The sequence below is a fragment of the Mus caroli genome, unplaced genomic scaffold (assembly GCF_978045245.1).
Source record: "Mus caroli unplaced genomic scaffold, Mus_caroli_1 scaffold_7, whole genome shotgun sequence".
NCBI classification, from domain to species: Eukaryota; Metazoa; Chordata; class Mammalia; order Rodentia; family Muridae; genus Mus; species Mus caroli.
This window is the reverse complement of record NW_028227262.1, coordinates 8919501-8944096: the sequence shown is the minus strand read 5'-3', so window position 1 is coordinate 8944096 and position 24596 is coordinate 8919501. Positions and strand designations below refer to the sequence as shown.

The 24596-nt window shown below is 46.3% G+C and overlaps 1 protein-coding gene across 2 annotated transcripts in view; it reads left to right on the top strand.

Moving 5' to 3' along the window:
- Aebp2 (AE binding protein 2) overlaps positions 1-24596 on the top strand; it is an 87364-nt gene that overhangs the window by 43002 nt on the left and 19766 nt on the right. The window contains exon 9 of one of the 2 annotated variants that reach the window (XM_021164951.2): positions 13067-14069. The exons of the other annotated variant lie outside the window; for it this stretch is intronic. Within the exon in view, the coding sequence (XP_021020610.1) occupies positions 13067-13094 (28 nt within the window). The 3' untranslated portion in view covers positions 13095-14069. Of the gene's footprint in view, positions 1-13066; positions 14070-24596 lie in introns of those variants that run through there. 2 annotated transcript variants of the gene reach the window in all.

Sequence of the window (24596 nt, the reverse complement as noted above, 5' to 3'; positions counted from 1 at the left end):
GAGATGACTCCGCATTGAAGAGCACATGTTGCTCTTGCAGAGGACTGAGATTTGGTTCCCAGCACCCACACATCGGCTCTCAACCATCCATGACTCCTGTTCCAGCGATCTGATGCAGTCTTCTGGCCGACACAGGCGCCAGGCACACCCATGGTATGCCGACATAGAAGCAGGCAGCATTCCCTGGGCAGAGGGATCCTGCATTGTGTAAGACTGGAGAAAGCGAGCTGACTGTTGCCATGCAAACATCCATTATTGCTCTCTGCATCTTGACTGTGGATGTTGACCAGTTGCCTTGAGCTCCTCCTGCTGTGACTTCTCCACCTCCAGGAAGCCTGGTTGTAACCTAGAGCCAGTACAAAGCCCCTTATCCTAAGTTGCTTTTGTCTATTTTATCACAGCAAAAAGGAAAGGAGCTAAGATACCATGAATAGCCATCATGTGACCTCCACTCCTTCCTTTGAAACTCTCCTTTTTTTGTCTTCTGCAGAGAGCTTTATTTTTAACTATTTAACAATTCATTTGTTTGAGGCAAAGTTTCACTCTCCATCTCAGGCTAGCCTGAGACTCACTATGCAAACCAGACTGCTCTGCAACTTGTAGTGAGTCCCCTTGCACAGTTTCTTGGAGTGCTGGCTTGACTTAGGGGCCTTTGCTGAGCCTCGAGCTAGCTCATTGATTGACTGGACTGGCTGAGCTTGGGATCCACCTGTCTCTGCCTCCCCAGTGCTCATGTCACAGGTGTGCTGCCATACCTGGCTTTTTACATAGGTACTAGGGATCAGAGCCCAGGTCATATTTAAACAGCAAGTATGTTACCAACCTAGCCATCTTGTGTGTGTGTGTGTGTTGTGTATTCATTCTACATTTTGGAGGCTAGAGAGAGAGCTTAGTAGCTAAGAGCACCTGCAGTTCTTGCAGAAGACCCAGGCTCAGTTCCCACCACCCACTTGGTGGCTCACAGCCATCTGTAATTCCAGATTTAGGGGATCTGGTATCCTCTGGTGTCTGGGCACTGCATGAACGTAATGCACAGGAACACATGCAGGCAACAGAGCCATATACATAAAATTGAAATCTAGATTCTGCATATGAGAAAACAAGATGAAAGTTTCCTCTTCTTTCAGTCTTCTCTAACACACACACACACACACACACGTTGGAGTTGGGGCTGCAGGAATCAGAAGTTCAATCTTGAGAACCTTAAGTTAAAGCGGGGGCCTCCCATATGCTGTCCAGGGGAAAGCAGGGATGGGGGTGTGGGAAAGAGAGGTTGCACATGAACTTTAGTGCTCAGTCCTGCTCTCGGGGAGCAAGGGACAAACTTTGAGGTCAACATGGGAAACTGGTGAGTTTCCCTGGGGGCCGACAAGGACTCTGGAAGGGAAGGTGAAGCTGAAGTTTCTAGATGACCTTCAAGGCCCCAGTGATGCGTCGTGCGGTCCGACCAGCCACACTCGTAGATGCCAACCCCTGGCATAGCCGCCAGCTTGTGTTTAAAGACCCGTCAGCTCCTCTGTGGGAGACGCTGAGGATTCTGATACCATTCACCCTGAGGCAAGCAGCATTTCCCACCCTTGCAAAGATCCATTCCTTCTTGTTAATTGATTGGCATATCACATTTCCACACAGGTGAATCCATCTGTGGTCGCTCCTCATGCAGGCTAAGAGCCCTCACGGTTTCTGTGAATAGTGGGGGCATTAATGTTAAAGGCAAAGAAAGAGCTCTGAGCCATACCCACACTCACAGCCTGATGCTGGGAGGCCAGAGCTGGAGCCAGCCTCTCCGGTGAGCCTGTTTTCCGAGTCTGGCGGACTGAACACGTGAGAATTCATAAATGTGAATCAAGGGTGCTGAAGAGGATGGGAAAGCAAGGTAGGATGGGAATGGAGTAGCAAGAGCATGTTAGGGGACTTACATCGACGTCTGGAGTATTCCAAGAATGCTGTGGGCTAACTGGGATTGTGGAAACTCCACTGGAAAGCTGCTGACTATTTCTGTGGGAAAGTGTGTTCCTGACTTTCAACTCTGGATGTCTGGGACGTGTCTCCACTGTCACCATTCCCAAGGGATTCACAGGAATTCGCTCTTTGATGTCAAAGATGGGGGCTGCAGTCAGGCTCTGTACAGTAAGAACACATGGTGGATGTGAGCATTGAGTTTTCCCCCCACGGAGAAGGGAAGTTTTCTAGCAATAAGAGTAGCATTTCTAGTGCCAGAATCCTAGTTATATGTATCCTGTGCAAAGACAAGAAGCTTGGAAGCTGTTGGAATGGAGCCCAGAGATCAGGACCGGGGGAAACAGCCAGAGATCTGTTGCCTGTATGCGAGGTTTGGTTTCTTCCCGTACTGGCTAGGAATCTGTATGGCTGACAGTATCCCGACAGTATCCCCAGCTCCTGGACTATCTTCAAAGCCTATCCAGCAACAAGTGTGACATTGATGCAGTGTCTCATTTCCCTTTTCACTCTGGGGACAAGGGAAATTGGCTGTGTGCCTGGGCAGACCCTGAGAAGCTTTGCAAGAGGGTAAATCTCCTCGGTGTGACCAGCACCTGGCAGGCTCTGCCTTTGCTTCCAGAGAGTGTTATTTCTCGGTGGTTTAATTGGTTAGAACCAGAAACCAAATATCTTACCTATCATTCAATAGATTTAGTTTACAAAAACAAACAAACAAACAAACAAACAAACAAACAAAAAAAGACAAAAAACCAAACCAACCAAACAAAACCTCCTAGCAACAGTGGCTAAGCTTTTCTCAATACCACTGCCTGTATACAGTGACTTACATGCACAGAGAGCTGCATGTGACGTGTTTCATAAGTGTGTCTGGTGATATCACAGTGATGAAGTTGCCTGATGATGTGTTTCTCAGCAAGCACCACCATGATCAAGTGACTCAATGCTGTATGAATTCACATGCACACAGAAATGGGAGGGTTAGGTGTTACAGAAAGATGAGTGGCTAGCCCCTCCCCTATTTTCTCTTTAGAAATTTAATTTGCTAGGGGCTGGGCTCAAAGGTAGAGCGCTGGCTAGAACAGTACTGAGGCTGAATCTATCTTTGAATGGCGCTGTATACATGCCGGCATGCTTAGACAGCTTCCCTAGCTGAGGTGCTCTGTTCACGGCACCTGTCTCATGGCCTGCACTGTGCATTTTACATTCAGGGGTGTGAGCACATGGGAGCCATCTGTGGGAACCATGTCAGAGGACTTCTACAGAAACCTAAGGTAGATCAGAGGCCTTTCCAAACGTGAGCTGTACCATGGACTCGGGCACTTTTACCAGCAACAGAAAAGGACATTTGGGGGCTGGAGAGATGGCTCAGCAGTTGGAAGCACTGACTGCTCTTCCAGAGGACTCGGGTTCAATTCCTAACACCCACAAGGCAGCTCACAGCTGTCTGTAACTCCTTCACACAGATTTACATGCTGGGAAAACATGAATGCACATACAACAAGTTATTCTTTTAAAGGAAGTTATGACATTAAGTGGAGGGGTAAATTCATTCCATCTTGGGAAGTATGGGCCATGATTTTGTTTCAAAGGACATGTTGGCCTCTAGTCAGGGTTGAGACTGCTGCTCAGCACCAGGTGGGTTTTTTTGTTTTTGTTTTTGTTTTTTTGGTTTTTCGAGACAGGGTTTCTCTGTATAGCCCTGGCTGTCCTGGAACTCACTCTGTAGACCAGGCTGGCCTCCAACTCAGAAATCCGCCTGCCTCTGCCTCCCGAGTGCTGGGATCAAAGGCGTGCGCCACCACGCCCGGCTTTGTTTTGTTTTTAATGGACTAGAATAGGTAAGATCTCACTGTTCTGGCTCTTCTGATAGGAGGAGGAGAATATGGACTGTAACTGTGTAGCTGCTTCAGGCCTTTAGTTGAAGGCCAGCTTTGGGTTATATGAGCCACTGTCCCAAGGGGAGGAAATGAAAAAGATTTACAGAACTAAGGCTGTTGGCCATGATTATTTAGGACTGAATTTTTGGTGAGGAATGATCAAGATGACTTTGTACCCCCTCCTCCCTGTCTCCTTTCCACCCCCTCCCTCTCTCTTCAAACACATAGACCACACTAGCTTTAACCTCACGGAGACCCACCCACCTGCCTTTGTCTCCCCAGAGCTGGGATTAAAGGTTAACTGGCCTAATTTTACCCCTTTGCTCTAAGAATTAATAATGGGCTGAGGTGGTAGGGGACTCCTTTAAACCCACCATTTGGGAGGCAGAGGCAGAAGCAGGTGGGTCTCTGTGAATTCAAGGCCAGCTTAGGCTATTAAGATTCTCACTCAAAGCCGGGCGGTGGTGGCGCACGCCTTTGATCCCAGCACTCGGGAGGCAGAGGCAGGCGGATTTCTGAGTTGGAGGCCAGCCTGGTCTACAGAGTGAGTTCCAGGACAGCCAGAGCTATACAGAGAAACCCTGTCTTGAAAAACCAAAAAAAAAAAAAAAAAAAAGATTCTCACTCAAAGCCGGGCGGTGGTGGCGCACGCCTTTAATCCCAGCACTTGGGAGGCAGAGGCAGGCGGATTTCTGAGTTCGAGGCCAGCCTGGTCTACAAAGTGAGTTCCAGGACAGCCAGGGCTATACAGAGAAACCCTGTCTCGAAAAACAAACAAACAAACAAACAAAAAAGATTCTCACTCAAACATAAAAATAAATAAATAAGTGGATCACGAGAGCATCATACAGGAGGGTAAACTCAGCATACCCCCTGCCAGCAGGATGTAGCAGCAATGCTACAGTTTATCTTTGTTTTTATTTATTTACATGTATTTATTTATTTTGAGACAAGGTCTTGCTATGTAGATCTGGTGGTTCTGGTACTCAGAGTGTATGCCCCCCCCCAACTCCCCAACATTGGCCTTGAACTTGTAACTCAGTTCTCCTGAGTTCTGGGAGTATGTCCACCTCCCAACTCTTCTCTTTCCACGTTCTTCCTCTTCTCTGCACCACACTTCCTATGAGTGAGGAATCTCTGACTCAAAATGTGAAGATGTAAAAAAAAAAAAAAAAAAAAGTCTTTGTGTGTGTATGCGCACACATTAATGTAGATTCATACAGAGACCAAAAAGGATGTCCGATCCTATGGAGATGAGTTACAGATGGTTGTGAGTTTCCTAATGTGGGTGCTGGGAACTGAACTCGGGCCCTCTACAAGAACAGTACAGGCCCTTAACCACAGAGCTCTCTCTCCAGCCCCGGGACCTGAGGTGAGGATGTTTGCTTCCCGTGTTTCCAGAAAAGAGTCGCAGGGTTATAATCTGGTAGCCAACACCACCTTCCGAGTTTATATATATATAATTTTGGACTCATACCCTGTGAGCCACCCTCCCATCCAAAACCAAAACAACGAATGTGGTGGTTGTTGTAGTTGTCGGCACTTAAGCACTGAGGACTTTGACAGAAAAACCTGTATGTCCTGCCGTTGTTAAAAGCAGAGGTTCTGCAAACATGAGCTTTCCACTTTTGCACGAGAATAAACAGTTCTATTTGGAAACATGTGACTGCCCAGGTTCTCACAGCATCTGTACACGCCACCCCACCCCCCATTTTGTTTATTTATACGACCCAGTTGATGTTTACAGGTGTCTTAGAGCAGTGTCTTCCCTGCGTGACAGCAGTCACCATCAGAACAGCTATGGCTACTTATATTGGGTCCGCGGACTGGTAATGCCCCTTCACCAAAGTCGGGAGCATCCTTGGAGCCTCACCTGAGATTCCCGGTGCTCCCTCCTTCATCAACTCCTGGCCTATTGTTTACAATTGTACCCTAATTGTAGGTGGTGGTGGGAGGTGCTAGAGTGTGAGCAGAAGGTTAGAGGAAGGGGTGTGGGGTATGTAGGGCTGAGGTTGTCCCAGTGTAGCTGTATTGTCACCATGCTCCTGTAAGGAGCCCTCTCCTCTGTAAGGAGCCCTCCCTCTGTAAGGAGCCCTTTGTAAGTAATCCCAGTAAACTCATTGGTGTCCCAAGTTGGACTTTATGGAACTGAACTTTGGTTTGTCATTGGTCCCTATGAGGACAGGGAGGATGTTTGTTTGCTCATACCAAACCCTGCCCTCAGGGACAGAATTCTGGAGACAGCAGGCATTTAAAGTGTCAACTCTTGGGCTTTGGGCTGGCCGGAGACCAGTTCTTCAGCCTCATATAGAGACCAGGTGACTCTTACGAACATTTCGGGATTATCCGGAAAGAAGTTTCTCCCAAAACCGTCACTGGGTCGCCCCAGGACTGCTGATACGCTGGAAACGGATCTCCACTCACCAAACCATTTTTATTTTCTGGGGAGTTTTCCTTTATCTTTGTAGCTTTGACTGAAAAAACACCTTGGGAATTAATAAGGCTTACCTTAGGTGTGTCTGTGAGGGCTTGTTCTACTGTGGGGGCCACCTTCCTATGGACTGGGGTGCTACTGGGGTCCTAGGCTGAGCAGAAAGGAAAAACGCAGAGGGAAGGTCAGTGGGATGCTGAAGCCCTTTTCTTTCCTGACTCACTCAGATGCTCTGTTAGGAAGGACCCTCATATACAGGTGGCCACGCCTTCCTCTGATCCCTTCTACCCATGAGCCCAACGTGATGAACACACCTCTTCCAAAGGAAATCCATCTCGTTTCCACCAAAATTTATCTTTTTCCTGGGTTGTCTTTGTTGTTGTTTCAATACCTCTTTTCCCCCTCCCTCTCTCCCCTTCTGGGGTGTGTGTGTGTGTGTGAGTGTATGTGCATGTATGTATGTGTGTGTGTGAGTGTGTGTATGTATGTATGTGTGTAGGTGTGTGTGTGCATGTATGAGTGTGTGCATGTATGTGTGTGTATGAGTGTGTGTATGTGTGTAGGTGTGTGAGTGTGTGCATGTATGTATGTGTGTGTGAGTGGGTGTATATGTGTGTATGTGTGTAGGTGTGTGTTTGTGAGTGTGTGCATGTATGTATGTGTATATGAGTGTGTGTGCATGTATGTATGTCTCTGTGAGTGGGTGTATATGTATGTATGTGTGTAGGTGTGTGTTTGTGAGTGTGTGTGCATCTATGTGTGTGTATATGAGTGTGTGTGCATGTATGTATGTGTGTGTGAGTGGGTGTATATGTGTGTAGGTGTGTAGGTGTGTGTTTGTGAGTGTGTGCGCATGTATGTGTATGAGTGTGTATGTATGTATGTGTGTGTATGTGCATTGGTGTGTGTGCATGTATGTATGTATGTATGTATGTATGTGTGTGTATGAGTGTGTATATATGTATGTGTGTGTAGGTGTGTGTGCATGTATGTATGTATGTGTGTGTGTGTGCATGTAGGTATGAGTGTGTGTATATATGTATGTGTATGTATGTATGTATGTATGTGTGTATGTGTGTGTGCATGTATGTATGTGTGTGTATGAGTATGTGTATATATGTAGGTGTGTGTAGGTGTGTGTGCATGTATGTATGTATGTGTGTGGGTGTGTGTGTGTGCATGTAGGTATGAGTGTGTGTATATATGTATGTGTATGTATGTATGTGTGTGTGTGTAGGTGTGTGTGCATGTATGTATGTATGTGTGTGGGTGTGTGTGTGTGCATGTAGGTATGAGTGTGTGTATATATGTATGTGTGTATGTGTGTGTGTAGGTGTGTGTGCATGTGTGTGTGTGTATGGTGTGTGTGTGTGTGTGTATGTCAGAGGATAAGGTGTGGCAGTCATGTTCCCTTTCCTACTGTCTGTGCCCTGAGGATCCAGCTCAGGTTGTCAGAGTTGTCAGCAAGTTCCCTTCACCTGCAGAGCCACCTCTGCCTCGGTCTTTCTATCTCTGGAAAGGGCATTTCCAGCCACCAAAGCCCAGCTGTCAGTTACTTTCTCTAGTTTGTTTGGCCTCAGTCCTAATCTCTGAGTCTTGCAAGTTTTGTTGTTCAGGGTCTCTGGGCGCCAGAAGCAGAACCCAGGTCCTCTGCAGGAGCTGTAAGTGCTGGTGACCACCCAGCCATCTCTTCTGCCCCTGCTAAAGGTGACTTAATGCCATCTCCTCTCCTCAGTGCTGTTGGCTACTCCCTTCATCAGACTGGATCATGTCTCTGCCAGTTGCTGAGATGACCCCTCGTTCATGTCCCAGCTCTTACTTTACCCCTCTGCTGATCAGAGGATGATTTCTAAAATTCTCCCAAGGGATGAGCTCACCACCAACGTGATAGCCTTGAGTGGACGAAGATCCAATGAATCCATGATCAGCCTGGTGTGGAAAAGGGAAGCCTTGTTCAGCACGTATCAGTGATTGACAGAAGGTGGGGCGGAGTGAGGGCTGACTGCTGTGAATATGTTTGAAATTACCGGACTCTCTCGTCTGTGCAAGGGTTCAAGGGTGACCTGGGGAGACAGGGGGGAAAGATTGATCTCCATGCTCAGGATAGAGAGCATGGGATGAAAGGAGACTGGAATGAGAAGAGAGAAGAACAAAATTAGAATCATAACTTTTGTTTCTAATGAGTTGGCAAGCAAGAGAGGTTTTTCTCACTAACGAAAAGGAAATGATTTTCTATAAATCCCAGCAGTGTCTGTAACCATCTCCTAAAAAGATGTGAAGAAAGGGACCCTCACAGACACCACACAGGAGGAGGGAAATCTAAAACAGGGCATGGAGTTAGGTTTCCTTTTGAAGTTGGCCAGAGGAGCAAAGGAACTCAGCAAAAAAGTGTGATTCATTCATCATACACACACACACACACACACACACACACACACACACACACACACACACAGAGTCTGTCTGTTTCTCACCACTACCTTTTTTTTTTTTTTTTAATGAACTTGGCATGGCTGCTTCTGACATCTGCACAAGTATTTCACGATAAGTGTGTTGGATGTCCGAGAAGACCCAGGCTGGGCTGATGAGCTGTTCATTACGTAAAGGTGCTTGTAGCCAAGCCCGGGGTCCTGTGTTCGATGGTGGGACACAAGAACCAACTCCTGCAAGTCATACTCTGATCATGGCACCTGCATGCTTACACACACATGCACACATGCACACACTCTCTCTCTCTCTCTCTCTCTCTCTCTCTCTCTCTCTCACACTCTCTCTCTCTCTCTCTCTCACACACACACACACACATGCACACACACAGAATAGTTTTTTTTTTTCTTAAGGAAAAACCTCTCAAGGCCCAGCAGGAGAGTCAATCTGTGTCCTAAATGGTTAAATCTGGTTTGTTCTGTATCAGAATCCAAGAGAGTTAAAGGTACAGTATGAAGGTTGACAGCAGATTAAAGCCAGTGGTGGCATGCTCTCACTCTGTCAGCCACAAAGACAGATGGCCTAGTTAAGAATCTAAGCAAATGAGGCAAAGTCCCACTTCCTGGGCTGGGCGGTCTACCTGCTCGGGAACAGGATTTATGGGGGGGATGGTATAAATCTATTAAAACACATCTGGCTCCATTTGAGACATAAGCATTCGAAGCGGATGGCAATGGAAGAGCCAGAAAATAACCATCATGAAACAGTGATTTCGTAGCTGAAAGTACTGCCATCAAAAGCTTACTCAACAATGCCCTGAGTTACATTCTCTATAAAAAAAAAAACAAAAACAAAAACAGGAAAGGCATTTTACAGTAAATAATATATCAGGGTTGATAGAGGAGGCCTGGGGGAGCAGATGAAAAGGAACAGTTGAGCCTCCGTTTACACACGGACTGTGGAAAGTTCTGGTGGTGTCCGTGGGCTATGGGATGGAGCATGCTTTTGTGCAGCATTGCCTGAACTAGCTAGCAGGAAGGAAGGGATTTGTCTAATTCGTTTCCTCAGAGCAAAGAGCTTTCTGACAGTTATCTCCCGAAAAAGGGTGGTGTCTCTCTAAGCCATTAAAAGCCTCGCAGGAATGCAGTGGCATACAAACAGGCCAGGTTGCATCCTTAGATTGCTACGTAGGGTTTGGTTGTGTCAGGAGACTGTGACTTCTCAAATTCTATACTCTTCTGTTGTCCACTTTCCTCTCCCCTCCCCTCATCTCTCCCACACTCCTCTTTCTTCCTTTTTGGCTTTCTGTCCCAAGATCTCACCATGTAGTCCAGGCTTCAAACAACAATGATCTGCTTGCCTCGGCCTCCTACACCCGGGGGATTGAACAAGCATGGCACCAACATACCTGGGCCAAAATCTAAATTGTCATCCGCAAAGTAATCTGGGTCACTTCCCAGTGTCGATGTGACTATTAAATATGTCCATACTTGGGAAAGTGGTCGATAAGTCCTCAGACCCCGCCTATATTCAGTCAGCTCATTCGAGCATGAACTCGGTGCTTGGGTTTTTGTTTCTAAGCTCTTCAGATTTAACCTGAGACACAATCCTATCCCCTGGAGAAATCACAGCCTATGGGGTGGCAGACTGACCGTAGGCTACAGGCATGGTACCTACAGTGTAAGAGAGGATCCAGGCTGGGAGAGGCTCCAGGGTTCCTCTGACTGAAAAGCTCCCGATTCCCAGGATCAGGGTTGACAGGATCAATGGCCTGGGACATGTGGCAGGGTTTGCCCAGCAAGTTCAAGGCTCTGGCTCAATTCCCTGCGCTGTAGAAATCATATCACATGGTGAAGCAACCATGTCATAGTTCCTATGAATGTTGGCTATTCTGTTCAGAACGTTGATGTGGTTGTCAAATTTAGCCCTGCTATTAAGTGACACAGAATTGTGCTTAGGAATTGAATGCAGAGTGGCTACAGATTCATAGTAGTGTGTGTGTGTGTGTGTGTGTGTGTGTGTGTGTGTGTGTTACCAGTGAGTGTGTGAGAGTGTAAGTATGTGTGTATGTGTGTGAGTGTATGTGTGTGGTATGTGTGTGTGATTGTGAGTGTGAGTATGTGTGCAGTGTGTGTGAGTGTATGTGTATGTGTGAGTATATGTGTATATGTCTGTGTGTGAGTGTGTGTGTGTATGGTGTCTGTGTGGTGTGAATCTGTGTGTGTGATGTGTATGCGTGAGTGTATGGTATGTGTTTGTGAGAAGTGTATGTGTGTGTGTGGTTTGTGTGTGAATGTGAGTGTATGTGGTGTTGTGTGAGTGTGTATATGTGGTATGCGTTTATGAGTATGAGTGTATGTGTGTGTGGTCTGTGTGTAATTGTGAGTGCGTGTGCAGTGTGTGTGTAGTAGAAGGCATGGAACACTCCAAGCACGGAGCTACCTTTGTGTACTGTAGAAAGAGATATTTAAATTTTTATTAGCATTTTTTACATTTTTATGTGTATGATTGTGTTCCCTGCACACAACAATGTGTGCCTGTTGGATCCCCTGTACCTGGGGTTGTAGATGGTTGTGAGCGTCCATGTTGTGTGCTGGCACTGGAACCCGAATCTTCTACATAAGAGCACTAAGTGTTTTCATCTTCAGCCTCACCAAAGAGATTTTTAAATAAATAAATAAATAAATAAATAAATAAATAAATTTCCAAATGTGACTTCTGCAGAGACCAATCAGGTAAAATTATCCTTCTGTGTGTATCTGTTCAGGGGTCAGGGGACAATATCAGCTCAGAGCAGAATCATCTCATATTTCAGGGACCACTGTATCATGTACTGGCTGATCAATAAGCATGGTGAGCTGCCATTAGTAGTATCTGTAATGAGAGACAGCATTAAAAACAAAACAGTATGGGCTGGAGAGATGGCTCAGTGGGGAAGAGCACTGATTGCCCTTTCAGAGGTCCTGAGTTCAGTTCCCAGCAACCACATGGTGGCTCACAACCATCTGTAATGGGAGCCGATGCCCTCTTCTGGTGTATCTGAAGACAGCTGCAGTGTACTCATATAAATAAAGTAAATCTTAAAGAAACAAAACAGTATGGGCCATGTATGCATGTGCAGCTTAGGGCAAGTGTTTGTTTAGGCTTGTAAACTTGCAGGGGACACTTGTCAGAGGCTAAAGAAGATTCTTATTAGCCTTGCCCCTGAGTATGAGCAGATGCCATAGAGCTGGTTTGCCACCAGCTGGGAGCAGGTGTTGAAGCTGCTGGTGGAGAGGTCACAGGGGATGGTGAGCCACGCCCGATGCTGGCTGTGACTTGGGGGCATCACTCCAGCTAGGGTCACTCTAAGGAGATGAAGCCACAGCCAGCCTGGGAGGTCTTCTAGGACCTCTGCAAAGCAAGGAAGGTTCTATCCTTTCTTCAGTCTTCCTTCATGACTTCCCATTGGGTCCCTCATCCACCAGCTCCAGGGAGTGGTGGAGATGCAGGCTGCCCGTAGCATCCTAGGGCCAGAGGTTCAGGACTGGTGCAGTAAGAGAAGAAAAAGTGCAAAGCTGGACCAAACCAGGGACAGCACAAAGCTCTTTGTTCTTTTATTTTTCAGTCTTCTGTTGGAGACCTGGTCTCTCTATTCATCCCAAGCTGATCTTAAACACACCACACAGTCATCCATGGCTTTGCGTTTCTTGTCCCCCTGCCTCCGTGTCCCAAGTGTTGGCATTAGAGCTATGAACACTAAAAATGGTCTTTGGGGGCTGAGTTTTGTGTCCCAAGCTTTTAATGTTAGCATTTGGGAGGCAGCGAGCGGCACACAGATTTGTGTGAATTCAAGGCCAGCCTGTTCTATGTAGTGAATTGCAGGACAGCCAGGAGTACACAGTGAGGACTTGTCTCAAGAACAAAACAGAACCTCAAAAACCAGAAAATAAAACCAAAATCAAAACCTGTCTTACTTATTTATTTAGTGTACCTATGTATTTGTGAGCATGAGGTTGCCACAGTGTATAGAAATCAGGGGACTACTTGTTGGAGTTGGTTCTCTGTGTGGGTCTTAGGTGGTCTTGGGGACAGAACTCAGATCATCCAGCCATCACTTGGCCACTAAGTGGTTTATCTCGATGGCTCAGGAATGAAGAATGGCTCCTTTCCCTCCCCTCCCCTCCTCTCCCCTTTCCTTCCATTTTCTGGGCTCTTATTAGTCAAATGCAGAGGCCTGGTTCATTTAGTTCCTTGACCGCAGAAGCAGCAGGCTGGCAAGGACTGCTTCAGCTTCTGCCTCTTCTCTGTCTGTGGCAAGCAGGATGTAGGTGCCTGCTGCAGTGAACCTTGAACCTCACACTATCTTTGTTCTTCTTGATCTTGACAGATTTGACATCCTCAATTTTCCAAAGTGATGGGTGCTTCTTCACCTGAAACCTCACCGCCATGAGAGCAGAAAGGGAATGACTTATTTTAACTGGTCACAGCGCAAACACCGTCTCCACAGGTGTCGACTGGCTGCTATTGGCCTAAGGTCTTGGGTTACCTCACCTGTCCCATCGTGTGGTTTCCTAGTAACCCAGGAATTTATCTAAGTGAGACTCTCAGGATAGACTTGATTTCACGGCAACTGCAGGCTTTATGTGTGTTATGTGCCCAGTGCTCTGTGGCGTATTCTCTGCCCTCCTTGTAGGTGGAAGTGGAGGAGACAAACAGGTGTGGAGAAGTCCCTTCCGGTTGGCCACAGTAGCAGTATAGCATGCCTGACCCCTGCTGAAGTGAGGGGAGACTGAATTTATGTGTAACCCAGGCTATACAATGAGACCCTTCCTCAACGGACAGACAGACAAGCCCCGTTGACTAGGAGAGCCAGTCTAAGGCATGGCTTTAACCGGTTTAGCAGCAAGAATGATATGGAGGCATCTGGAAGATCCCCCCCCCCCCCGACAGAGGAACAGAAAAGGCTAAGAGGGAGCTATACTGCTGCCAAGGAAAATATCCGAAACCCAAATAAAAAGAAAAATCCCAAACTGAGAGATGGGGTGCACACCAAAGTGTCTTGCAGCAGTGGACCGGAAACTAACTTCCACACAAAATTCTTGTGATCCCTGCACTGTTCATCTTGGGGTGGAAGGAGCGTGAGCAACATGCTTGGAGGAGTTGGGTTGAAATTTAACTGGAGAACACACAAAGGCTTCTCTCTCAGAAAAAGTTACAGAACAAAATAATGATTGTGTAGTAGTAGATCTTGTGCTTAGAGACCATCGCCTCCCCTGGCCAAATGCATTTCTAGCAGCCTTGCGTGTAAGGGGAGAAGATGGCCAGCCGGGACTACATGGTAAGATTTCTATCTGAAAAAAAAAAAAAAGAAGTAGAAAATGGGAATCTAAGCAATGAACTTAAATTGTTCCAACGGAAAAGCTGATGCTCTGTGGAAGCCGAGTTTTTACTGTGATACAGCACACTGAGCCAATGCTGCTGCTCTGACCACGGTAGAAAGATTTTCAAGACACTAAACGGGGAAAGCAAGCCAAAACAGTGTACACTATACAAATCAATATGTGTAAAGCTAAGAGGCCTCAGATCTGTGGAGACCCAGCAACTCTGAAACAGTGGCGAATGGAGGCAGTAACCAGGCAATTCTTGGGACAGCATTACCTCTGAGGGTGAAGGAAGTGGGATGAAGAATGGGCCTCAGTTGCCATGGTAACAGCCATGCTCCATTTGTCAACTCGTGCCAGCAGCGGGGAGGAGAGTATTGCAGAATGTGGCATCATTCGTGTAAAGTTTAAAAGCACGTGGTGATGTTTCCTGTTCTCAGACTCAGGCTGGAAGTACCCCGTTTCTGCCTGCCAGGTTCAGGGCAGTAGGGAATTTGAGGGGGAGCAAACAACAGATGGTGCCCCTGAGTTCACGGGCTCGCATTTCCGAAGCTGTGTAGATGACGACATCTTTTTGTTTGCCCAAAATACTTCACCAAAAGTCAGAAAAAGCCAAAGCTTTTTGCCCGAAGTGTGGGCAACTCAGACTCTGAGAGCAGATGGAGCAGCGAGGGGAGCCCAGGAAGCAAGATGAATGCCAGGTTAACCTCCAGGTACCTCCCACTAGGGGCTAGCTAAGGCAGGAAGCCTGCAGAAAACCTGTGAGGCCCAAGGGCAGCAAAGGGGAAGCGAGCCTGCTGGCTTCCAGTGAGTAATGTTGGCAGATGGCTGAGTACGAGTCCTGGGGGCCACGTTCTTATATTCTGCGGACAGATTTTCTCATCTGTTTCTATGTGAAAGGTTTTGTTCTGCCCATATTCCATCTCATATCTCCTCTTCATCGGTGGGAAAGTTAACTGGAAGGGATTGAAAAGAGCCTCCCAAGAACTGGGTAAAGTGGGGAAGGGGTTATTAAAAGAGTGCTCAGTGCTGGGTGAAGGTGGGGCTCATCCTGTGATCTTAGCAATTGGGAGACTGAGGCAGGGAGATTAGGAGTTTGAGGATGGCCTGGGTGACAGAGAGACAGTGTTTCAAAAGAAAAGTGTATGTGTGTGTGTGTTTAAGGGAGACAGAGAAACACACACAACCACACACACACTCACAGAGACCAGAGAAAGAGAGAGAGGGAGAGAGAGAAGAGACAGGGAGGGAGGGGGTGCACCCTAATCCCCCTGGTCTCCCCCTCCCCTTATATCCACCCTCCTCCCTTGGAGCTTTCCTTCCTTTCTTTCTTTTTTTAAAATTTTTTTATTACGTATTTCCCTCAATTACATTTCCAATGCTATCCCCCAAATCCCCCATACCCTCCCCTCCCACTCCCCTACCCACCCATTCCCACTTTTTGGCCCTGGTGTATATACTGGGGCATATAAAGTTTGCAAGTCCAATGGGCCTCTCTTTCCAGTGATGGCCGACTAGGCCATCTTTTGATACATATGCAGCTAGAGTCAAGAGCTCCGGGGTACTGGTTAGTTCATAACGTTGTTGCACCTACAGGGTTGCAGATCTCTTTAGCTCCTTGGATACTTTCTCTAGCTCCTCCATTGGGAGCCCTGTGATCCATCCAATAGCTGACTGTGAGCATCCACTTCTGTGTTTGCTAGGCCCCGGCATCGTCTCACAAGAGACAGCTATATCAGGGTCCTTGCAGCAAACGCTTGCTAGTGTATGCAATGGTGTCAGCGTTTGGAGGCTAATTCTAGGATGGATCCCTGGATATGGCAGTCTCTAGATGGTCCATCCTTTCGTCTCAGCTCCACACTTTGTCTCTGTAACTCGGAGCTTTCCTTTCATCAGAGGAAAGTCTCTCCATGGAAGTTGCAGTGTGTTGCAGTGTGTCTCGCAGTATATACCCTTTGACTCTTCTTTGCTTGCAAATGTTCATTGCAAATGACTTGTTGGTCTGGTACGAGGCTCTGGCTTCTACCTTTCAATTTTAGTTTTTCTGTTTTGGGAACAGAGCCTAGGACGGAGGTTTTAAAGAGTACAGGTCTCAAATTTCATCCTGGGCTGGGGTTATGTCTCAGTTGGCTCTGCAGACAAGGGCATTTTTTTTTTTTTGTTCTTGTTTTTGTTGTTTGTTTTGCTTTTGCAGAGGAGGCTTGGTCCCCAGCACCTCCATGATGGCTCACGGTCACATCTGTAACTCCACTTCCAGAGGATCAGATGTCCTCTTCTGACCTTCATGGGCCCCAGGTATACACACAAAATAAATCCTAAGCAATGAAAAACAAGATGTCTCAACAGGTAAAGGCACTACTTGCTACTAAGCCTGATGTCCTGAGTCTGATCCCTGGGACCGTCATGGCGAAAGGAAAAAGTGACTGCTCTATGCCATCTTCTGACACTCACATGTGTCCCACGTGCCTCCCACGAGCAAATACATACATACATGCATACATACATGTTATAAGAACAGAAGAAAGTCTGCTTCCTAACTCCCAGCTTTGATCCCCCTGAGCAGCTGGACATGCCCGTGCCTTATTTCTGCCATCTATACAATCACAAGAGCCAACTTGACACTTAGCAGTGGGAACATTAAGGGAATTAGTCTTGGGCTGTGGAGGTAGCACAGGGTTAAGAGCGCTCCCTGCTCTTCAAGGATTTGAGTTTGATTTCTACCACCCATGTTTGGTGGCTCACACTCGATGCCTGTGCCCTGAACTACTCGCTGCCCCACCCTACCTGCCCTTGGGGGTTGGAGGTGAGGCGGCACAGAGTCAAGGACAGATTCGGATGCAGGAGCAGGTGAGAAAGCGCAGCAAGCTCACCTGAGCGCCGCTGCAAGCTCCTTTAGTACCCTCCACCCAGGCCCCATTGGTCCTAAGACAGCATCTCTTCTAAGCAGCAGTTCCTGATTGACTGGCATGGTCTGTGCCAGCAATCCTTGGTTTCTCAGGCAGTCCTCAATTAGGTCCTTCAATAGGAGATGGTTTGCGGCTGCGTGGCCCCGGCGTTTACATAGAGATGGCCCTGTTGTTCCTGCTACACTCAGGTGCCTGTAGCTACAGCTTTAGGGGATCCTGCACCATGTTTTGGACCCCAAGTGCATGTACAGTACATGTGTGATATCCTCCACCCCCTCAAAATCTCAAAAAACATGAAAATGAATTAGTCTAAAATTAAAAAGCAAAGTAGAGAGACCGGACTCCTGGAACTTGTTCTCTGGCAGTGTGGCATGCATGCTGTCTGCCTCTGTCTCCCTGCCTCTTACTCTCTTTCATAGACACAAAATATAAATAGGACAGAGGGGCTGGTGAGATGGCTCAGCAGGTAAGAGCACTGACTGCTTTTTAAAGTCCTGAGTCCTGAGTTTCAATCGCAGCAACCACATAGTGGCTCACAACCACCCGTAATGAGATATGACGCCCTCTTCTGGTGCGTCTGAAGACAGTAACAGTGTCCTTATTTATAATAATAAATAAATCTTTGGGCCGAAGTGAGCAGGGCCAACCGGAGCGAGGGGGTTGACCAGAGCAAGCAGAGGTCCTGAATTCAATTCCCAACAACCACATGGAGGCTCACAATCATCTGTACAGCTACAGTGTACTCATATACAAAATAAAATAAATACATCTTAAAAAATAAATACAACAGAATATGTAAAACTGAAAATTATTTGTCATTTAAGAATTTTCTATTATTAATTTACTCTCAAGTCTAAGTTACTTAAATTTATTTTATATTTGGTTGCTGCTGTTTGAGTCAGGGCCTCACCATGTAGCCCAGGCTGGCCTAGAATTAACCGTGCTCCTCCTGTCTCAGTCTCCTGAATGCAGGGACTATAGGCAGAGTTCACTCTATCTGGCTTGGTCTACTTAACATTTGAAGTCTGTATTAATTAATGTAGAGAAACGATGTCTGAAATGACAACCATCTTATTCAGTAGGGAGATGTGACTGAGGTAAGATGTCATGAGGATGGAGCGCAGGGTGAGGGTGGTAAGGAGACTGGCAGGAGGACTGGATGGCCTAGGGTGGGGATTTCAGTAGCGGATGTAAACACAGGGCTGACAGGTGCTTCGTGCGTGCGTGCTTGTGTAAGCTGCCAAGCATGACAGTCCTGGGACCCACATGGAGGAAGGAGAGGACTTACTTCTGAAAACTGTTCTGTGACTATCATACATTTGTGCATGTACATCCAAATACACACACATTAGTGTTGCGGATAGCCCTAGGGCTAATTGTATTTGATGTTGATTCTGTTCTCCTGTGAGGGGCTGTGAACAAGGAAGGAGTCAGCACTCAGGTGATTTCCTGTAAACCTGCTTCCCACCGTAATTTATAAATAAAGGTTAGAGTCAGTGGTTGCGGGGAGTAAGAGGGAATGGTAGAGCTGAAGGTTTGCGGACAGAGAGGTGGGGGGAGGTAGGAAGAGGACGACAGAGGAGAAGGAGAAGGAAAGTGGAGCAGAAGAAGCCCATGGCCTGGAGAAACCGCAAGTTCTAAGGGGTTGCATAGATGGGGAAGATGGTAGTGTAGTGGTAGATCTACCCAATCTAGGTGCACAGCATGGATTCATGTTAATTGAGTTGCGTTTTCATTGCCCCGACTTATTTGGGTTGGAGATTAACTGCAACACATTAGCATAATTTTAAAATTAAGGAAAAAAAGGACTTTGTTAGAGAAGTGGTTCAGTGGTTAAGAATACTTGCTGCTCTTTTGGGCTGGAGTTTATCTCCAAGTAAAAATGTCTCGCCCTTTTCCCAATGAGGAATTTTACGCTTGTCTCGCTGCTCCTCTTAGGACCACCGGTCTGCAGCTCTGTCTTTCCTCGTGGGATTGTGGTTTTGCAATGATTGGAGTGATAGTGCTAGGTCTAATGGAGGAGGACGATAAGGGTTACCACGCAGAAAGGACCAGGGCTGATACTCTGTGGGTAGCAGTAATTCCTGCACAAACCCGATGACCTCAGTTTGACCCATGGAGCTCACATAGAAAAACTGGCTACCCTGGTGTGTGCAGTCTGTGATCATAGCATTCCTATCGCATGCGTTGGGAGGCAGAGATAGGTGCCTGGAAGCTTGCAAGCCTGCTAGCTTGATGTGTAAAGAATGGGAGGGACAGGCCAGCGAGACCTGACTCCTGAAAGTCGATCTCTAACCTTTATACATGCACTACGGCACACGGCACACGTACTGGCTTTCTGCACTGTCTGTCTTCCCTCCTTTCCTCCCTCCCTCCCTTTTTCTTTCTCTCTCTTTCTCACACATTCACAAATAATAAAATAGAACAAAATAAGAAAATAAATAACAGTGAAAGTGATTAGTAGCCCACAAGGGCCCAGACACATTTGGGACTCATTTTGCAGATGGGATCGAAGCTTGCTTTGAAAAAGAAAAAAACCACACAAATCCCTTCATGATGTCAGTCGGACTCATAATAAACATATTGAGAACAGGTTATCGTATAGTTCTCTGCTTCATTTACTGATAATGAGACCCAGAAGGCATATAGTTTATTGATCTGCATTTTTTAAAGGTTCGTTTAAGATACTAAACATATGAAAATATTTTTGCTTTTGAGGCAGGGCTTCATGCAGCCTGGCTTGCCTCAAACTCCCTGCGGAGCTAAGAATGACCTTGAACTTTTGATCCTCCTGCCTCTACATCAGGGTGCTGGGACTGCAGAAGCACACCCCCACACTGGGTGTATTTTATGCTGGTGATCAAACCCAGGGCTTAATGCATGCTGGAGAAAGGACTCAGCCATGTGAACTGTCTCTAGCTCTGAAAATAAGTTTTAAAGCACTTCCATATTGCGTTCCTTACATCTGGGTTATCTTAATACCATGGAAAGGTTTTTAATTTTAGGTGCATATGTGACCATGCTATTGGCCATTCACAGCAGTGTAAGCTAGTGTCTAGGGTTGGCTTTGCCAGGTGCCCCACGTGCTGGGACCTGTACTCCTTAGTGTTCTACTCCAGGAACATCATGGCTGCCTCTAGTCTTCAAGGCCAAAACTTGCAAATTAAGTTTCTAGCGGAGTCTGAGTCTTTGGACTACTTTTTTTTTTTTTTTTTTTTTTCCGATTGGCAACACTTTCCACCACAGTTGTTCAGTTTTATCAAATGCTTAACTTGTGTGAGTTGCATCTATTCTGAAGACCGTCTCACAACATCTTCCAGAGACTTCTTCGTCACACTGATTGCTGAGGCGGCATGTTTTCCTTATCATTGACAATCTGAAGAGATTTTCTTCTTTTCAAAGGAAGAGAAAGGCCCCGCTGCCTGGGGTGTGTTTACCAGCTCTGCGACTGATGCTGCGCTGGAACATGCAATGTCCTCTCATAGGCTCATGTATTTGAACACGTGGGCTCCAGAGAGTGGCACTGTCCCGGAAGGTTGTGGAGCCCTTAGGCGGTGGGATCTTGGTGGAGGAAATCCGTCACTGGGGATGGGCCTTGCGTTTGAGACCTGGGCCCTACCTACTTCCTGTCGTGTTCTTCTAGACTGTGGAAGTAGTGTAAGGCGCCACCGCCACAAGCTCCCCCTTGCCACGCCTCCTCCACCCTGATGGACTGTAACCCTCCTCAAAAGGCAGGGCAGAGCAAAGCCTTTGTCTATGAGGCTGCCGCTTGTCAGGTGTCTGTTCACAGAAAGGCGAATAGTCATTATCATGCTAGTAGAAGTTTTACCCGTCTCCCTGCTCCAGTATACTCTTCTCAGGACCACATTTATTTACAGTTCTGTTTCTTCAAGCACTATTTCTCTAATTATTTCAATGAGCCTACTAGATCAGTGGTTCTCAACCTTCCTAATGCTGCGACCCTCTAATAATACGCTTCTTCAGGTCGTGGTAAACCCACCCCCCACAACCCTAAAACTATTTTGTTGCTACTTCATAGCTGTAATTTTGCTGCTATTATGAATTGTAATGTCAACATTTATATGTAGGACATCCTACATATGACCTCCAAGGGGGTTGCGGTCCACAGGTTGAGAACCACCGCATTATTTCTATTTTTTAAAGTTTATTTATTTTATGTATATGAGTACACTGTAGCTGTCTTCAAACACACCAGAAGAGGGCATTGGATCCCATTACAGATGGTTGTGAGCCACCATGTGGTTGCTGGGTATCAATCTCAGGACCTCTGGAAGAGCTGCTCTTCCCCACTGAGCCATCTCTCCAGCCCTGCTATTTCTATTTTTATAGAGGGTCTCAGAGAAGCGATTGGCTTCTGCTTATTTACTTATTTATTATTTAGTCTTCAGACCAAGACATCTCAGTATTTTCTGTGGTGTGCTCAGAAGTGGCAGCCGGCCTTCAGGAGTATTGGAGATGTGCTGCACTGCCTGGTGACTTTAACCGCTGGTTAAAACGGATCTCTAGTCACAGAAGCACAGACGTCTCTAACTCATCCCTTGGCCATTAAACCTACAGGACAACACAGAGGACCAACCAAAAGTTAGTGGGAGAGGCCAGATTGGAAAAAAAAGCCCCAACTTTTAAAAAAATTGTCAGTCACCCTTTTCATGCTTTGGGGCAGCTGACTCCAGTTTCACAGATGACTAGGGAGGAATTTAAGTATTAAACATTCTCTGTATGATGACTAGAGCAATCACTCCCAGGCTGGTGAGATAGCTCGGTGACTTAAGGCACTTGCTATCAAGCATGACAACCTGAGTTCAGCCTTTGGGATCTTCTGCACGGTGGAAGAAAAGAACGGACTTCCACAAGCTGTTCTCTGATCTCCACATCTGTACCTTCCCAACTCCAATCAATAAATGCATAAAAAATTAAAAAGATGGTATTTCTGCCTGTCCTTACAGAATTAAGTGAGTCCACGGAAGGTGATAGCTCACCCTTTAGGAGTTCCTTTGCGACTTTTGTTGTTAAGACCCGGTCTTATGTAGCCCAGGCTAGCCTTAAATTCACCACTTAGCAGAAGCTGACCTTTAACTTTCTGATTTTAAGTTGTTCTTAAATTCCTTCGTTGGATTGGTTGTGAGCTTAATTTGTTTGGTGAAGGTACAGGTTCCACTGCATTCCACATTAAAACACGTCACAAATTATTACACTGACGGACCCCGAGCTTCCCACGGCACCCATGAGACATCTCTGGGCTCCACTCCCTCCATTTCTGTTTCAACCGACCTCTCTGGAGTACACGAGTTAAAAACACCACCCAGTTTGTGTGCTTTCTTCATAAGTCACAAGGTGTGTTGGTACATGTCATTATGTCAATAGCCTCACCATTCATATCCCAGCCCCATGGTGATGGCTCGAGCTAGGGCAGGACTGTGGGGCCTGATCATCTAGAGCCAGAGTCCAGACGGCTGGGAATAGGGCCTTGAACAGAGGTGGAGGAGACCTCCACACTGTCAGCTCTGGGCCCCTTGCCCATGCAGGTGCAGCGACAGTGGATCCCAGTGGATCCCAGTGGATCCCAGTGGATCCCAGTGAGGCATGGACTACATCCAGCAGGCCTGGGACAATGTGGCTTGCCCCTCTGGGAAGTGCTATGAGCCTGAGCCCTAAAGAACTGGGGGCCTAGACAGACAGTGCTCAGCAACAGTGCTGCCTGCATCCTTGGGTCCAGCCCTGCCTGACATGTTTACAGGAGTAACTTGGGTTTCATGAAATGCTGTCTCCTCCAAAGCAAAGACAAACTTTAAGGTTATATATATAATTATTATCTTATTGTTATATAGTATGCCTAACTATATAATGCATACAATTATATAAAATATATAACCTAAAGATTTTGTCATATATTCTGATATATATATATATATATATATGCTCATATATTATTTCCCTATTAATACTGCTGGTAAATGGGCTTATATATTTCAAAAATACTTTCAAGAAAGTAATTTTTAGTTTAACTTTTTTATTATTTTTCTGATAAACTTAAAATTTTATCTTTAATAATCCTATTTTTGTTTTATTTTTAAACTTTATTTTAAAATTTAATTTTTAGTTTTTCCTATGTGCATCTCTGTCTGTCTGTCTGTCTGTGTGTAAATATGTGCACATATTAGAGCTATTCACAGAGGCCAGGGGCTTTGCTCCCCTGGAACTGGAATTGCAGGCAGCTGTGAACTGCTCAGTCTGGGTGCTGTAGACCGAACTTGAATCCTCGGGAAGTCTAGTCCACGCTCTTAACCGTGAGCTGTCTCCCAGCTCTGCTTTATTTTAAGTTACCCCTCTCTTTCTTTTTAGACAGAGTCTAGTAATAGCCCTGGGCGATCTCAAATCCGAGAGCCTGCGTCTGTCTCCCAGTGCTAAGGTTAATGATGCACACCACTGCATCTGGCCTGTTATATTCTTTTTTTTTTTTAAGATTTATTTATTTATTTTATATATGTGAGTACACTGTCACTCTCTTCAAACAGACCAGAAGGGGGCATTGGATCCCATTATAGATGGTTGTCTGCCACCAAGTGGTTGTTGGGAATTGAACTCAGGACCTCTGGAAGAGCAGTCAGTGCTCGTAACTGCTGAGCCATCTCTCCAGCCCATGTTACATTTTTAACTTCACACACCTGTTACTTAGTATTCAGTGTAAGGAATATTTAGGTTCTCACTGATACAATTTTTTTTTTTTTTTCTTTTTCGAGACAGGGTTTTTCTGTATAGCCCTGGCTGTCCTGGAGCTCACTTTGTAGACCGGGCTGGCCTCGAACTCAGAAATCCGCCTGCCTCTGCCTCCCGAGTGCTGGGATTAAAGGCGTGCGCCACCACGCCCGGCTCACTGATACAATTTTGGCCTTGCTAATTCCCCTGTCTACTTGTTGCTTGTGGACTTGGCATGCACTTTTTTTTTTTTTTTTTTATTTGAGACAGTTTACAGTTGTGGAATTAATTGGGCAGGGTCTTTCTGAGAAGCAGTTTCTGATTCAAGGACTTTCTCATGGAATATTTGGGTACATTCCCATTTCTGTGCTCTCGAATCAAACAGTTCTCTTTGAAATGTTTTAAAGATAACCGGTAATCATGATAATTAAAAAAAAATACTGAGAAGAAGTCTAAACCAGCTTCCTGTGTTAGTAGACCTAACCAGTCAGCTCAGAACAGACCTTTGTCGAGGGAGACAGTCATTTGGCAGCCCTTCTGTGTTCAGGGCTGTTGGCTTCACCATGCCGCCCCCATGGCACTGAACCCAGAGCCGTTTTCACCCTGCAGGGTCTCTCTGGCGAAGGACTCTCAGTCAACTGCGCCCCGGCCCAACTATTCAGATGGTTTGACCTTGTATATATAAACCTATATATCTTAGTAAGACTCATGCAGACACTGGTGAATTTTTATCAAGGGAATAGGTTTTGGAGTGAAACACATTAAGCAAGTTGATTTCTTGCCCACTGAAGGCTTACAGCGCACGGGGAACAGGCCCATCCCATCTGATTGATGCTTTGTCTCTTTGACTTTGGGGTGTTGGCTACTATGACTGCTGTTCTTTTCTTTTCCTTCTCTTTCTCCTCCTTGCCTG